At 35.6% G+C, this 17,173-nt stretch overlaps 1 protein-coding gene across 17 annotated transcripts in view; it reads right to left on the bottom strand.

Moving 5' to 3' along the window:
- Positions 1–17,173, bottom strand: part of LOC129353294 (pleckstrin homology domain-containing family A member 5-like) — a 121,902-nt gene that overhangs the window by 92,873 nt on the left and 11,856 nt on the right. For 16 of the 17 annotated variants that reach the window (XM_055023633.1, XM_055023432.1, XM_055023511.1 and 13 more), the window contains exons 1-3: positions 14,350–14,442; positions 14,166–14,242; positions 8,970–9,027 (exon numbers count right to left, since the gene is read on the bottom strand). In XM_055023633.1, coding sequence (XP_054879608.1) covers positions 8,970–9,027; positions 14,166–14,242; positions 14,350–14,441 — 227 coding nt within the window. In that variant the 5' untranslated portion in view covers position 14,442. Of the gene's footprint in view, positions 1–8,969; positions 9,028–14,165; positions 14,243–14,349; positions 14,443–17,173 lie in introns of those variants that run through there. The other variant, XM_055023757.1, reaches the window with a different exon arrangement.

Consider the following 17,173-nt stretch of genomic DNA (forward strand, 5'->3'; position numbering starts at 1 on the left):
GAACACATAGGCTTCCAGCTATTCCTAGATTTCAGGTAAAGCTACAAAGAGAATCAGTTTAAACCGGCAGACAGAAACGAGGACCGATGTGAGCGCAGTCGTGACTGATTTTTTTTTTGTTCACTTTGTCTAACAAGTACCCGATGGTAACATCCTGGAGCATTTTTTTTAGACTGATAAGATGTATAAGCTTTCTATGTGGCCCTGTAGATTCAAAAATACACTGATAAGTCCCTCCAGTGTTTTCACAAATCTGAAATCCCAACATTTTTTCAGACTTTTCTGACATTTTTTCTCAAATGTGGCCAAAAACTTTGGGTCAAAGTGACTCAACCTTACTTTATGTCAAGTTATACTCTCTGATTGATACTCTGATTAATAAAAAATAACATTTAATGTCAAACATTAACACAAATATTGTAAATTAGCAGCACAACATCTATCATTTTGAATGCAAGAAATCACAAAATAAAATCCTAGATAGACTGATCAGTGTGAAAAGATGTTAAATTTTATCTAATTTAGAAACACTGAAACAAACAGCTGTTTATTGATATTTTAACAATTGAATGGATTTTATCAATACATTCTAGCACAACTGGCCCAGATCTTAAATAATCTTTCAGATTTACAAAGATGAGTAAAATGTCCCAAAAATATAATTATTTAATACATATAATGAAGATTAAAATAAAATAAAAAATCTAGTAACAGATATATGGGAATTAACACTGAAATGTTTAATTGTGGTAAATAATCACCAACAAAAAAAGACCATTTGTTGAAAGAACAACCTACTAAATCCAGTTGTATAACAACCTAAATCCTGACAACACAGAATTTGTCTAAATGACACAAATAAACTTTCTTTCAAGCCCAGTTCAGTCCACACATCTAAATCCAATTAAAAATCTATGGAGAGGGATTAGGACTACGGAGATTGGTCAATAATCTCTCCAACGTTTGGCTCACCAACGTTCAGCCGGGCAACCGGTGAATGTTGGTCTTCAAAGCAGAAAACAGAGCAACAACTGAACAGAGATGTGCTGCGTGTATTTACTGGTGAGATAAATTATGCAAAAGTAAGGTCCACAGAGTAAACTTGTTCAGTATTTATATTTGATATATTATTTATACTTATAATGAGCACTCACACACCACAAATTGCTCAATGGAAGCTGAAAATCAACAGCCAAAAACAAACTTCAGTTCACTCAGGCGTACTTATTATTCTGTCCTTCATTCTTATAAACAAGACGACAGCTATCTCATAGTATAGGTTTAACTCTTATTTCCAAAACATAATTAAGGTGGAACTATAGCCAGAGTGTTTATTCTTCCTGTAATTGGAGTCAACCCATTTTCTACAGACAAAAATCGTCCAGACAGAGAATCCCATCATGACAGACTTCCTCATTTCAAACTGTAACAAAATGTTATCAAAATATTGATTCTTGTCATAATGAAAAGTAAAATGAAGAGGAAAATAGGTCTCAGACGATTAATTGGATTAATCATAATTAATCTGAAGTCATTAATTGTGATTAGTCGCATTAATTATGATTAATCAATTAAAATGACCATCAATTAAGTTAGCAATCAATTAATTGTGAACTGGTGCATACAAACTAAATGAACAACTCAATTAAAGCAGTAATTAACCCAAATAAATATATATTAATTAAATATATATATTTTCCATTCTGGACTAATGTTCTATTCAAAACGCCTCAATTTGGGATATTTTTCACTTGGTTCAAATTCTGTAACAAAAATAAAAATCCCTATTAATCATCTCTTGTTGTCCAATTATTAATAAGTTAATCCAAAAAATGATCAAGAGCACATGAAGGAATGCAATGTTTTTCTTCATTTCAGGCAATACAATTTGTATTATTTAAGAAATCTATTTATCTGCAACTTTTAATGTATTTCTAATATGATATAAAAAGGCTTAAATGAAAAAATTTATTTTTAAAAATCCAATTAATCGTAAGGATAATCGATTATTAAAATAATTGATAGCAAAATAGTCTGGGAAAATCTCTATTGTTTCTGAAACAATCCTGTCTTTTCTACAGCTTTTCTTATTGTCTTCAGTGCCAGACAGCCTAACTAGAGATGATTGAAAAGAAGCAAAGTTCAACATGAGTCCAGCGTCTGCGCTCCAAAGTTTTAATCTGCCGTATCATCCCCAGCAACAGGAACATCGATCCACAGGGAGGATGTCGGTGACTGTAATGTGTGATTTATTGTTTAAGCTTGCTCAGAGCCGCAGCAGAAGAATGGACGCGTAGAATTCATTATTATTTGATTTAGCAAGAAGTTTATGAGCTGTGACAGGATCTAAAGCTGCCAGCTTAACAACTTGAATTGGACCTTTCAAGAAACGAGTCACAACGACAACTGCTCTGCTTTTGCTTCTGCTCTCTCTTCAATGAGTAAAACCGATTTATGGTGCACTGGCTGCAGATTTTCAGGCAGTCATAGTAAAAAAGACTGACAGCTTTTTACTGTACGGGAATAATATATGTACGTATGTGCAAAGTGATCAACAGACCTTTACATAACGACAGTAATTTGAACAAGTCAGTTTTGGTCTAAGGACTATATAAAATGTTAATCACATTTTTTGCCCAAAAACATTTGCAGTTTGCTCAGTTTTGCCTATTTTGAGCTCTGTACACCTTTGAAAAGCAGAAGTGGAGCCTCCTGTACAACCAACAAGGATGCAACCAGTAGTTTCTGGATGGTATTTAACAACAAAACACCTGTTTTTTCTAGCAGCCATTGTACGGTACATGCAGCGGTAAATCCAGCTGACCAAAACATGCTGGACTTTGTTTTGGTTGTCAAGTGATGGGAGGCCTCCTGATTTGTGACATTACACTCAAAAGGTTTTGGAAATGGCTCATTTCCAGACACCAAATAAGTCAAATTATTGCCGAAACACATCAGGATGGAAGCATAAAAACGTGTAATGTGTGGAATTTGCATAATAGATCCTCTCTAAATTTACTCTTAAGCTTTAAATTAATTACCTCACAACATCAACCAGAACAAAGAGCAACTGAACACAAAAACTTTTAAATGTGCAGTCAGTCACAAAGGTGAAAATAAACCAGAAACTAAACACGAGATGCCCTGGAGAGATTTTGGCATCCATTTTCTATTCTGAGTTGAATCATTCATAGAAAAGTTCTACACAGTAACTACAATTAATTTATCCTAACAATGGACTCTCAGAAACAATAAAATGTCTTCAAAGCATGCTGCCAAAAGATCTTTAAAGGAAACATTAAGAACTGGACTGCAATGAAACTAGCCTTCAGCTCAACCACTGCCTTACTTATTAGCAACCCGTTCTTCAAAACAAGGCAGCAGCTGTCTCAAGCATCGCTTGAAGCAATTATCACTGTACGGTGAGTTTTGTTCTCTTCTTTTATTTCCCAAACAGAATTAATGAAACCAAAATAGAAAACCGAGAGAGGGAACCGGCACCAATGTGCACCTGTTTATTCTCAGCATAATTTCTGTAACTACGTCCTGCATCCAAACAGCAACATAAAACATAATTGCGATGAATGCCATGCCAACACAACAATTAGTTTTTGTGTACCAAAACATCAATTCCTGCAATATTTCTACAGCTCAACAACCTTTAAAGGTATAACCTGACAAATATGCAAGTACATTTTTCTAACTTAGGCTGCAGTTAGAAAAAACAGTCATTAAAATGCTGTTTTGGTTACTGAGAAAAACAAGTTTAACTGCAAAATGCAGCAACTGATGAGTTGACATTAGAGGTTTCTTACTACAAATAATCAAGCGCACGCTAAAGGAATGCTACGTTCATGCATTTTATGCAATAAAATGCTTATTTTCTTCTTTAAAAAGGGAATTTTAATTATTTGTATGAACAAATAATGTATTTCTAATATTGAATAAAAAAGGCTCAAATTTAAAAAATGTGATTAATCGAATCAATATGATTAATCGTCAGAATAATAGATAGCTTAATTTATAACAAAAGTAATTATTAGCTGCAGCAATATTTTGGCTACTTGAAAACCAAAGCAGCTGAATATTTAGAGGTAGTTAATTGAGGTAGTTAAACCCACAGGTTTATTTGTGGTGAGGAAGTGTTATAGATACCTGCTGACAGCCTGGAATTGGTTCTTTGAAGCTTCTCCTCAAATTGCTGTGACTCCTCTCTTCCTCGGTGAGATACACTGAGCTGGTTAAGATGGCAGTAATCACTTTTGGAAGCTGAGGCACTTTGACAAAATTAAATCTGACATTTTGTACGGAGGCATACCGCTAAAAGAGGAGCACATTTTCACCGCTCCAGGTGCCGAAGATGTTTCCAGCTCTGTACATTTCTGTGTAGGAAGTTCAATCCAATTGAAGACAAGAAAACCACATTAGTCTAAGAAAAGCCGTAAACATCAGCTGATTTATTTAAGATGCATCTGCTTCATTCATACCTGTAACAGCTTAGGGGAGGCCATGTTTCCAGTTTGCACTGTCACACTAACAACCTGTAACTCATCCCTGCCGGCACGCAGCATCAGAGGACAGACTGCGTCAGCACAATCTGCTACTTGATGCTCACACTGTGTAACCCGATGGTAACAGCCAACTCCACAGAGCCAGCGTGACAAACACAAGATCTTCTTCTGCAGAGCACAGAAAGTCACAGATAGAAATGGATGGAAACCTGCTGCTTTCTTCGGTGATCAATTAGAGATCAGCTGATTACTGGAGCTGGATGAGCTTCAGTTTGATTGGCCCAGCTGGAAACTCCAAAATCTGACTTGTTTCTGACCAATCAACTGCAGCTGAAACGATCAATCGTGATTAATCGTTTATTGAAATACTTGCCAACTAATTTAGTAATTCATTAATTGTTAACAGGATTAAAAAAATATATGCTTTTTGTAGAAATAATAACACACTAAAACTAGTAACTAAAGACAAAACTGTACAAAAATATGAACATTTTGCATTTAAGATAAAAAACAAAACCTTTGTCTGTTAATCTATTTTACTAAAAACTCCTATAGTGGCAGGTTTAGCTTTACCTGGTTCAAATCCTGTAAAGCAAAGTCTTAAGCACCTTTTCAAACCAATTATTAATCAACTAATATTAGAAAAATAAATCACCAGATTAGTCTTCTGCTGTGTTTATGTTGAGTCAAGCAGAAAGGGCTGAAATTTTCACATGTTGATGTGAAAAAAGTGATTTGGAACTTGAAATTTTTCATCAACATTAGTGAATTATTTATTTAAAACAAGCTCCTATAACTTAATGAACTTATTAGTTAGTTTAGTTTTATGGCAAATATTTGCACTAGAAACTAGACCATAAATGGTAAAACTTTGTGTTTTTCTAGTGAAGATGGATGAATCTCTAGATTAGTTGAGGATCAGAAACGGTTTCACCTTCCTTACATTTCAAAAGGAAGTTGCAGTCCTAACTTTATGACACCGGGAAACACAAAATTGGCAACAAAGTAATAAGGTCCTACTGAGAAATCTGAGGCACATCCAAGGATTATCCAGCTGTCATCAGGAGACTAGAATTGGAGACTTCTCAGAGGATTTTATTGGCAGCCTTGCATAAAACCTCAAAATGTCCCACAGACTGTCCAAGTCGCAGTTATCTCATAAACCTGTCAGCAAATCTCCAATCAAAACACTGAAATAAATAGTCTTGATGCAGTTTTATGACTCAACGTCGAGAAAGAGACAATGATTACGGCACGTTGGGCCGTGCATGCAGCCGTCTTTATGACTCTGGATTTAGTGACCACATGACTGGAATGGTGAGTAAAACACTGGAGGGGGAAACCAAGCAAACAAGCCGGAGAAAAGTGTCAGAAATAAAACACTCACCACCAAATCAGGGAGGGATTTGTCACATGTAATCTGATATCTGTGCAGGTTTTCAATTAGGCTTCGGTTATTTCCTTATAAGCTCTACAGGAATAAGTTAGACACATGCTGACTTGTACTGCTAATGAGCTGCAGGACAAATGAAGACGTTAAGAGAGGGAGTCGGTAGAAGGCACTGAGATACATCACAATGCAATAAAACTGCAACGTGTTTGCTAAATTATGCTGCAGAAAGAGCGGCATTATGACAGGTGAACAGAAGAAGTGAGGAAATTACTTTTGCTGCTGATTCTTCGTCTAGCAGTGCACCAGGGGCTTTTGTTGGATGTGAAAATCCCTCCCTCAAACTTTTAAAGACTTGTTTGAAATTCAGCTGATGCATGAAACAAATCGTTTTTCACTCGCCAAAACGAAGCGTGCACATCATGGGACTGGGCCAGAACCACACTGATCGGCTAATGAATGTGGCGCTCCCTAAAACTGTTTTGCACAGAGAATCTGTGATAAAATCGGGGGATATGAAATTACTGGCAAACTGCCACAAGAAGCTCAGGAAGTCAGAACAGGATTCAGTGGGGATAACAAAGCATAATATCCTTCATTTCTCATATCCCTGATGCAATGGCATTACAGTATTTTGGCAGATTTGACTGCTGAATATTTCCTAGAAAATATGCAAAATAACATCTTTTACTCACATATCAGGATCTGAAGGACAGATTATAAATTAGCACACAGGCATTAAATTCAATCCTTGCAGTGCATGAGTAGAATATAAAATGTCTTTACTGAACCATAAACTGAACATGAATGCAGATTATGTGGATTAAGGGGTGGACAATATGGACTTTTATCATTTAGCTCCTGCAGAACGTAAGCATACATGTTTTGATTAGTATTGTTTTTACATCAACAGTTTGGGATTGTTTGGGAGCTAACTCACAAACGACATTGAAGAAGCCTTGTTTGTAAGACATATTAATTCATATTCTGGCAGCATTTAAGGATGAAAGGCGGCCTGGACGAGTCTATTGTTGTCAATATATTTCAAAGGAAAAGTTTCTGCTACTAAACTACGAAAATGGATGAACAAAATGGAGTCAAACGCCTTTTAAAAGCATCATGTGTTGCACTTTAAACTGGGTAGTTTTTCAGTGTAGACCCAAATAGACTTACAGGTAAGCTGCAGGTACGGCCCTAAACTCAATCCTATGAAGAATTATTGAATCTGCTTGAAAGCCAGAACAAAGTATTTTGTAAGGGAAGATTCATTTTGGTGGTTGATGAATCATTAAAAACCTAAAATGCATGCATACACATTTCCCTCAGTGCATTATGTCTGGCGGGCCACCAGGCTTTACTTGTACCCCCACCAGGCTTAGCATTGCTTAAGTTTTTTTAATGTTTCCATTTTTTAATACTTCACAGTTGGTGTTTGAGTATTAATCTTCCAATAACACATAATTATCAAGTGATATTTTCAAATTTCCTGACAGTCGAGCGCCTCGACCTCCACGCTTCGCACGTTTTCTGGGGGAAATCTTGAGGTGTATGTAAACTTCTGACCAGTTCGGAGGCCAACAGCAAGCAGGAAATATGCGCAAAAGTGGGTGGACCCACATTAGTTCAACAAGAATGATACACAAGAAAAGTTAAAAGGGAGGCTTTATATTCACTTTTATGGTACAAAGATTGCTATTTTCCAGAAAGATTTACAGCCTCTGACAGTACTCAGTGTGTTTTTGGAGAGTCCCAGAAGAAAGAGGATCATTATGAAAAGATCTTGTCAATTGTTGGCTTTAAAAATGTGGCCCCAGGTCAAACTGTAGGAACGATTAAAAAGGGTCCTTTCATTGGCCTTGGAACAAAACAAAAAAAACCTTCAAAAACAATTTCAACAAAACTCAGGATGGAGTTGTTGCAAAGTCACAACAGCAAAAACCTTCTGCAACAAACCAAATAACCAGAATGCAGCACAAAATGACACATGACCAGAAAAGCTGCTTGCACTTTGAAATGACTACTCTGGATTCCAGACAGTGGAGAGGCATCATCTCAGGGATTATCAGTTATTTACCTTCTGACAGCACTAATTGCATGCAGTTTGCATTTATGTGCTGCAAGCTGCAAAGGTTTGCTTGCACCAAACTCATTCTAGAAAAAACAAGGACATTTCTGAGCTCCAAAAGTTGAAACTGTGCAAGAAAAAAACTCAGAAATTTTAAGAAATTCTGAGTTCCGAAAGTTGATATTTTTAAATGCATCTCAAAATTTCAAAGTTTTTTTGGGGAGAATTTTCTCCTTTTTTACATAAAAAATGCACACAAATTTTCACATGTGAGTTACATGAAAAAGCTCATGTATTCTTGTATACTTGGAACAGTTCATGGTAAAAACACACTTGATTTCCATGTTCTCACATGTGCTACACATAAACTAAAGTGAAACAAATTATGATAAATTGAGTAAATAGGAATACTTAAAACTTTAAGACAAAATATGCACTTCTATTTTATATCACATTAATAGAAATATCAAATATTTACATTTTAACAGCACTGATTGCATGAATTTAACATTTTTACACATTTATTTGCTCCAAGCTCCAAAGGCTTGCAGCTTATAAAGTTGTGGAATTTTATGTAGGAGCTTTAAAACATTATTCCAAACTTTAGCACAACATTTAAACCCAAACAGCGAGAATAAATTATGAAAACAGAAAACATATTAATCTGTAAACAGCTCTAAATAGGACGGGAACCCTGGACTGTCTGGTACTTGCCCCATATATCTGTGTAATCATTAACTTTGCGATAGCCTCCTACTGCAAAGAAATAGGGAGTAAAGGTCCGGCATTTATGACCTTTCACGAGTTTACTGCCAGAACAGAGCCGGGTTTCACAAGCAACATGCAGGCGAGCGGAAATAAATACATTTCTGTTTGGTAATCAAGCTGGCCTGATTGCATGGGAACGGTGAAGTGGTTTAATTCTTTTACTCAGTGTGAACTTGCAGAGTGTTTGGCTAAAGGTGTAATGGGTGTGTGGTTTGTAGAGTAAAGTTGAACTCACTTGATAAAGCATCTTGCACCTTCAAAGGTAAATCCCTCTTCCCATCCAGTGGGTAGGTCTGTGTGACGAGGAAATAAAGATAAAGAATAAAATACAAACATGTCTACACAGTTCTGAGGAAACGTGTTTGGATACAAAATCTCAGGTTACATTTCACAACTTTACAGTAAAGAGATTTTAGATGCCCTCTCTCTTTGCACGTAGAAGTGCATTAATGTTTAAAAAGTTACACTAAACTGCTAGAAAAAATCCTATTAAATAGTATTTAAAGTAATTTGACTGAGATGAAAAAGAGTCCAGAGATTTTTGGGTGTGCACTGCAAAAACAAACTTTCACCCAGCATTTTGGGTCTAGTTTCTGGTGCAATTATGTCAGTACACCTGAATTAACTACCATCCAACAAACTTTTCAGCAAGATATAAGAGCTTTTTTAAGTAAATAATTCCCAAAAAACTATTAGCTCCACAGGCAGATTATTTCACTTATAACAAGACATTTGTTCCATGTTTATTTCAAGTGTAATACAATGTTTGCATCAGAAAATACACCAAATTATAAGATTTTATGGAGAATTAACAAACGTCAGCGATGCACCGATTCCAGTTTTCTGATTGATCACCAATATCTGAAATACGACGACGTATTAGGGCATTGTAGAAAGAGAAAAAAGAAGAGTAGTAGTAAATTTCTGCAAAAAATCTCAGAAATTTTCTGTAAAAACTGGGAAATTTTTGAGCTCCAAAAGTTTAAATAATTGTGAGATAAAAACTCATACATGTTAAGACTTATCTCAGAAAATAATATAAAAATGTGGGAAATTCCTCAGTTTAAAAAGTAAACACTTTCTGGTTTTTTACTGGACGTTTCACTACTTTTCTATCTAAAAGGCCAGTATTTTGTTCATTAGTTCTATGCTTTCTTCAACTTTTGATCGCATTTCTGCACCACATATGATCAGATTGTCGTCATGTGAAGATCAGGTGATCGAAATTCAATATGTCAAAAAAATCCAATTGATTTTCAGATATCAAAATCAAATAAAAACCACGTAAAAGTAAAAATGTTTTCACATGTGATACTCATTAATTAAGGTTAAATAAATGATAATATGTTAACTTACCAAGAATATTTAACATATTAAGACAAAAACTACACTTCTATTTTATATCAGATTAATACAAATTTTAATATAAAGTATATATTTAACTTGATCATGGTGTGGAGCCCAAATTATCGCTCTTGTTAAATTTAACAGTTCACAAGTTTAAAGCTGACAAGCAGTTTCAAATTAACACAATTACATCATGGTAAACATTTTTGTTTTCTTTTTGAGACAGTAAAACGATTAAATTTTTACTCCAGATCATCATATTGTGAAAATCACAAATTCCAAGTTTTATTCAGCTTATAAATTAAAATTAAAACTCTTGTTGCTGTTAATTTTATCATCTGTGCTTTTACTAACATTTATACTGTCTTGGACAGCAGCTTCTTGGAACACAAATATAACATATTTCAAGGACTTTATCAATTATTTCTATCATGACCTTATGTGTCTCTTACTTTCTTGACTTTAAAACAAAACAGATATTTAAATTTAGCTTTATTTTACTCAACCAGCAGTTCCAAACTCAAGATTTATTCACTTTAGTAAGCAGAGGATAATAGAAGCATGTTCTAAACAAAGTCCAATGTTTTCTGAAAATGAAAACGTTGGACTTTCTATCTTCTTCCTGCTAAAAACGTCAATAAACAGTTATAAATAAAGTCGCCTGCATGAGTCCCTGAAGACTCTGTGGCTGTTTTTGAAATGTTTAAAGCTGAATGCAAAAATGCCACACAACAGGAAGTGGGAAGCCAAACAAAAACTAACAAACAGCACACCATGCTCCAACTTCTTACATAAACATCTCCTTTTACATGCCTAATTTAGGCAGGAAATCTGCTTTATATGACATTTTAAACTCTAACTTACTGATTCTTGACAGTCAAACATTGCAATTTGTATAAATAAATCAACATTTTATCCACAGAAAGAAATACGTCAGTTAAAACTGATTTTTGCACTTCTACAACACAAGCAGATACCTGATTAACTGAAATATTTAAAAGGGAAAGCCCATTAACAGTGTGTTTTCAGGAAACCAAGAGGTAAATACTTTTACAGGAAATCAATTATCGTTAAACCTGGAACACTTACTTACAGGCCGAGAAGAGAAGGGAGAAAACTATGATGTCAGTGAGCCTTAGGACGGATTTTCCATCTAAGCATGTTCTAATAAATCCCAAATCAATTCAACTTCAACTCTGTCTCACAAAACGAATGGTTATTAAAAGTACTTTCAATATACAACCATAAAAACTGTGTTTTCCTTTGACATTGTTGATGTATGTCTAATTCTGACCAAGTGGTTGAATGAAAAATCTGCAGAATGTGGCAATTTTTGTATCTGGTAACTGGATTAATTGTCTAAATATTCGATAGAATAATCGATCCCTAAAATAAAAGTTAGTTTATATGCCTGTGATGGACTGGAAACGTATCCAGGGTGTTTACCTGCATCTCACCCACTGGCAACTGGGAAAAGGCACCAACACGCCACCAATTCTGCACATATTAGTCGGCTTTCATTTTCTATTCATTTGTTGTTGCTACCAGCATCTGTCCTTTATGGAAGTAGATTTTATTGTGGGTACTTTCGACTTTTACTTTAGTTCTCACCTTTTTTATGTTTATTCATATATGTGTGGCGTTACATGGTACAATCAAGTTTTTTGTTACTTGTTTATTAGTTTGAAAACGTTTAACAAACAACCCAAGTTTTTAAAATGAAGTCAGGAAATTAAAATATTGTTCACCCAAAACAAAATTGAATATAAAGTATTTTGAAACTGTGGCGTTGATGGGGAAATAATCAGAGTCTAATGTCCCTTTTTTTCAACACATCTTTTACCAGAATGTGTTTACTGCAGCTGAAATAACACATTGGTTTTGCTGGGTGTTAAATAAAAACTTTCCAAGGTATAATCATTCCTGCTTTATTTGGCTTCCTGGCATTTAACTCTTCAAGTCGTCCCTGAAATTGTGATGTTCAGAATCACAAGTTCAAGTGTAAACTTTGTCACAGAGAGTAAAACACAATAAAAACAGGCATCATTTGAAAGATTGTTCTTTAAAATGGCACATTATTGATTTACTAAGCAAAATATACATATAGCAGGTAAACTTATTTTAAAAGAAACTTACTTTCCATCAAGTAAAAATATAAACGTAGTACTTTTACTTAATTACTATATTTGAGTAATTTCTCCAGGTTTTTCCATAAGTAATTTGAATTTTGGTACAGTTTGTGGAAAGGTTTTTCAGAAAAACACATGCAAGTTTTTGCAGCATGATGAGAAAATATGAAAACCACTAGTAGAAGAAGCAAGTACTCTTACTTAGTCTCTTAGTTATTAGGATTATTAGGTCCTAATAATTAGGAAAAGGGAAGTTTAATTGCTAATGGATATATCATGTTGCACTAATCAGCAGGATTTTACAGGAATATTTCATAGAGGTTTTGTTATAAAATGGCGTAGATGGAAAGAGAAAAGTATTCGTAACTTTCCGCAGAAGTCATGATGCTTTTAGGTTTATTTCAAATTTTCAAGAGCAAAACATGGAAATTTCTGAGTTTCAAAAGTGGAACATTTTCCACTTCCGAAAATTTTGAGATTAAACAGAAAAATTCTGAATTTTTTCTACCAAATTTAACTTTTCAAACCTCACAAATTTCAGGGTTTTTTTTTTCGTTTTGGAAAATTTCTGATATCGATCTCAAAATGTATGAGTTCTTTCTGGCAAACGTTCGAGATGGCGGCTCACAAGTTCCCATGTTTTCTTCTAGAAGATTTATGAGATTAATTTGAAACATTTTGAGATTTTCAATTTGTCACGTTCACATCTCTTCTTAATTTTCAAGAAAAAATCATTTATTAATTTCTAATTTTCTGAACTTCTTGGCAGAAATTAACTACATTTTTTTTTCCTGTCTATAAAGGCCCTAAATCACCTTGATATTGTTGAAATGTGCAGCCAGATTGGAGCGCTGCATATATTGATGTAAACACAGCTAATCCCACAGGAAGTCAGACTTTAGCAGTGGCTTTACGTCTTTCTTGATCTTTCAGAAAAAGCATAACGAGTAGCTTACTTTAGATTAATTGTTTGTACAGTCGCTTTATAAATTCTGGTTACATTCACCGTCATGATTTGACTGTCAGAATTTTATTAATTAATCTCAGATATTGTATTGAAAAACTTGGACATTTCTGAATTTGCTAAGTGAAAAAAAATTACTTTTGAATCACACATTTTTTCAGCAATTTATTTTTTTGACTTTTCAGACTAAGAAATTTCCAAGTTTTTACTATAATCAGCATTTATGATTAAATTTTTTTTGTTATTTTTGTTTTTTACAAACCAAATGTTTTACTTTTCTCCACTCTGAAATTTCATTTTTTTCTAGAAAATTTCTGGGATTGATCAGGTTTTGTCAAGTAATTGTTTTACTTTTCAGGCTTAGACTTTTGGGGGGACGTTTCTATAAATTTTATGAAATTAATTAAAACATTTCTGAGATTTTTTTGACTTTTGGAGCTTGTTTGTTCTAGAAACCTTCTGAGATTATTCTCTAATTTCTGAGTTTCTGGACGCAAATGGACTCATTTTGTGCCTGTGCATAAATGGCCAGACCTGCCTTGTTATTGTTGATACTGAAATTTATCCTCCCAGCCAGATCCCTGATGTTGATGTCAACACAGTTAATCCCACAGGAACTCAGAGGTGAACGGTGCTTCCAGCTCCGGTTGGTTGCTGCACAACTTCTCAAGTTACGTTCGCCAGCGTGACGTCGTCAACTTCAGGTGACCGAGCCAACCTGAGGAGGAGGCTCGTGGGGAAGTGGCTCGAGCTCGGCTCACTTTCTTCCCACAGCACGAGCCCACCCGTGCATCCAGAGAGGGATGACAGAGCTCCCCCCTTTCTCTCTCCCTCTCTCAGCGTGGGAAGAATCGTGTTTTTATTTTGTGTTGCTGTGTGTGGGGTTTGTTTCGGGGGTGAAACGCAACGCATGACGGCGGACGCGCGAGCCAGCCCGCCGCTGCGGCGGACTGAAACTTGACAGCTGTGTGACGTTTCTTCTCCGTCTTACCTGGAGTTTTCCTGTGTCCGGTTATGATCGCTTCGCCGCTCAACGGATGCAGCCAGGTTGTGCTCTTGGCTTCTTCGCTGTTGAGACAAGAGAGCGGAAATAAAACGGCGCATGCAATTTGTTTTTTTTGTTTTGTTTTTGAGAGCCGAAAGACTTGCACTGGGTTAGTTAAAGGTGCATTTACTTAATGAAGAAGACGCGTCCGTCCCGAGTAACCCCATAAGTCCAGGAAGACGGGAGAGCAGAAATCCACTCGGGCTGTAGCTCCGCCGCCATGTCTGGCACTAATGTATGACAGCGGCGCGGCGCCGCTGGTGCAGGCAGCGCGTACACGGAAACCCTGGCAACGGGGAAAGCGGAGAGGGGCGGGAAGGAGCCCAGGGTGTGGGGCGGCCAGGTGGAAGGCTTCGGTTGCAGGGGAAGACTTTAGAGTGGGCTCAGAGGGGCGGTAGCCCAGGGCTTCATTTATTAGGGGGCGCCCCTCAGATTTCTTTCTTTTTTTTAATGAATGTGCATTCAGCAAACATTTTTACTTTATATTTGTGTTGGTAAAACACAAATATAAGGTAAATATATATATATGCACACACACACATATATACTGCTCAAAAAAACAAAGGGAACACTCAAACAACACAATATAACTCCAAGTAAATCAAACTTCTGTGAAATCAAACTGTCCACTTAGAAAGCAACACTGATTGACAATCAATATCACTTGCGATTGTGCAAATGGAATAGACAACAGGTGGAAATTATTTTCATATTTATTTTATTCATTCAGATCTAGGACGTTATTTGAGTGTTCCCTTTATTTTTTTGAGCAGTGTATATACTTTGTATATACAGTTTTTAAAAACTTTTTTAAAAACGCTTTAAAAAGTAAAAAAAAAACTAAGTTAATTTTTTTTTTTATCTTTTAAAAAAAAAAAGAATAAGATTAAACTTGCAATATGTAACTCTTAGAAGATAAAGATACCACTTAAGTCTATTAAAAACCTCCTGGTTAATTCACCGATGATTGATTTCTGAACTCTTCCTAAGTTAAAACATTAGTACTGCAGTTTTTAAATGAACATGAATTTGTTTTCTTTGCATTATTTCGGCTCTAAAAGCACATCTTTTTCCTTATTCTGACAATTTTCTGCTAATAAATACTAAATTTTAGCTTTGAATTTCAGGGACATGAGTAGTCCATAGAATGAAAGAACAATACTCATTTAATTGAGCATTGTTCTTTCAAACATAGACTAATAAAAAGTAAAATCAGAGAAACAGATCATTTTAAGTGGTCTCTCAAATTTATTTCCAGTCAATAAATATATTTATTGAAACTGTCAAAACAGTCAGTATTTTTAATGGTACATTTCAGTAACACAGCAGTTCAAAGCGCTTTTCATTTTGAAAACATAATATAATCAACAGTTGTGAAAACCAATAACATTGGCATTTTGTCAACTACCATCGTTACAAGTATCTATACACATTAAATATGCTGGTCAATATTCTTTTTTATTATGGTTCAAAAGTAAGTCGAAGCAAGTGGGTCTGGATTTGAAGGAACTCAGTGTTTCGGCTGTTTTGCAGTTTTCTGGAAGTTTGTTCCAGATTTGTGGTGCATAGAATCTGAATGCTGCTTCTCCATGTTTGGTTCTTGTTCTCAGGATGCCGATCAGAAGACATGAGAGGAGCTAGGAGGCTGGTCTTAGCGCTGTCGATCACCCTATGTATGTGCTGCTCATCCCGTCATCCCTCTTTGCTCTCCGCTACACTGCAGCTAGCATAACATGCTGTGAATGCTAAGGGTAATTAGCACTGCTAATGATGACGCAGATAAACGGTTTTCTGGTAACTAGGTCATTTCTCCGCCATTATCACATTGTGCAACAACTGCATGAGATTGATTAACAGCGTTAAGATCCGCCTCCTGGCTCTGATTGGTTGTTTTTGGTCGTAGCGGTGCTTTTGTTCAGACTGGAGTAGCTCATGGAGGAAGTGGAGGAGATTGATCTTTTCAGATTTTTTGTCTCAAACTGTCACGACGGTTTTAACAAATATGTAAAAAAAAAAAAAAATTAAATTTAAGTTATATATTGCACTCCAACATGCTGTGACAGTATAAGACAGATAAAATGTGGGAAAAAAAAGACATACATGCTTTTCCATTTGTAAAAACCTTTCAAAACAATGATCCTTTGACCAGATTAAACTTTAATCTAGTATAAATTTGAAAACCTTTGCAAGGTTCTAGTTAGGTTGCTTTCTTATTTTTTTTTTTATCAATATTTAGTTTTTAAAAAGAAGAAAATCTCTTCTTTTAAGGAACTGCAACGGAGCCCCAGGATAAAATTGATCTGCAGGATCTCATCAGGGTTTTCGTTTTTCACTGGAGACCCTTCTGATGAAAGTCTTAAATCCCAGAAGAAGCCATCAACAGATGGGGCCCCTTTATGCTGACTGGAGCCCCGGCCTTACAGCTGGAGCCACCTGGGGCTCTGATCACATAATTAGGCATTATGCTTGAAGAGTACAGCCTCCAAACAATCACTGGGTTCCTTTGTCTGGAAAAGTCTGGAAACTTACGGGATTTTATTTTTTCAGGTCTGTTTTGAAACATAAAATAATGAAAAGGAAAATAGATTTCCAGACTTAATTTCTTTCAAATTTGGGCAACAAGTTTCAATTTGTGTAGCCCAGGGGTGGGCAATTAATTTTTACCGGGGGCCGAATGAGCAAACCGAGCACAGCTGGAGGGCTACATTGTAAAATATTTCACACTTTAACTTTGTTCCACAAACAAGAAAAAACAACCAAACAACTTATCAAGTTAATAGAAATACTGCAATACAACAAACAGTAACTTATGTTTTCCACCTCATTTTACCTCTTCAGTGAGAATAATCCAGTCTGTTCTGGTCCTGGACAAGAGCATTAAAATCTGGTTGAATGTCTGAGGTGGCTATGCGAAGGACAGCTGAGAGGTGCTCATCAGTGATAGAGGATCTGTG

This window comes from Poeciliopsis prolifica, unplaced genomic scaffold (assembly GCF_027474105.1).
Source record: "Poeciliopsis prolifica strain line A6 unplaced genomic scaffold, Auburn_PproV2 SCAFFOLD001, whole genome shotgun sequence".
In the NCBI taxonomy this organism is placed as follows: domain Eukaryota; kingdom Metazoa; phylum Chordata; class Actinopteri; order Cyprinodontiformes; family Poeciliidae; genus Poeciliopsis; species Poeciliopsis prolifica.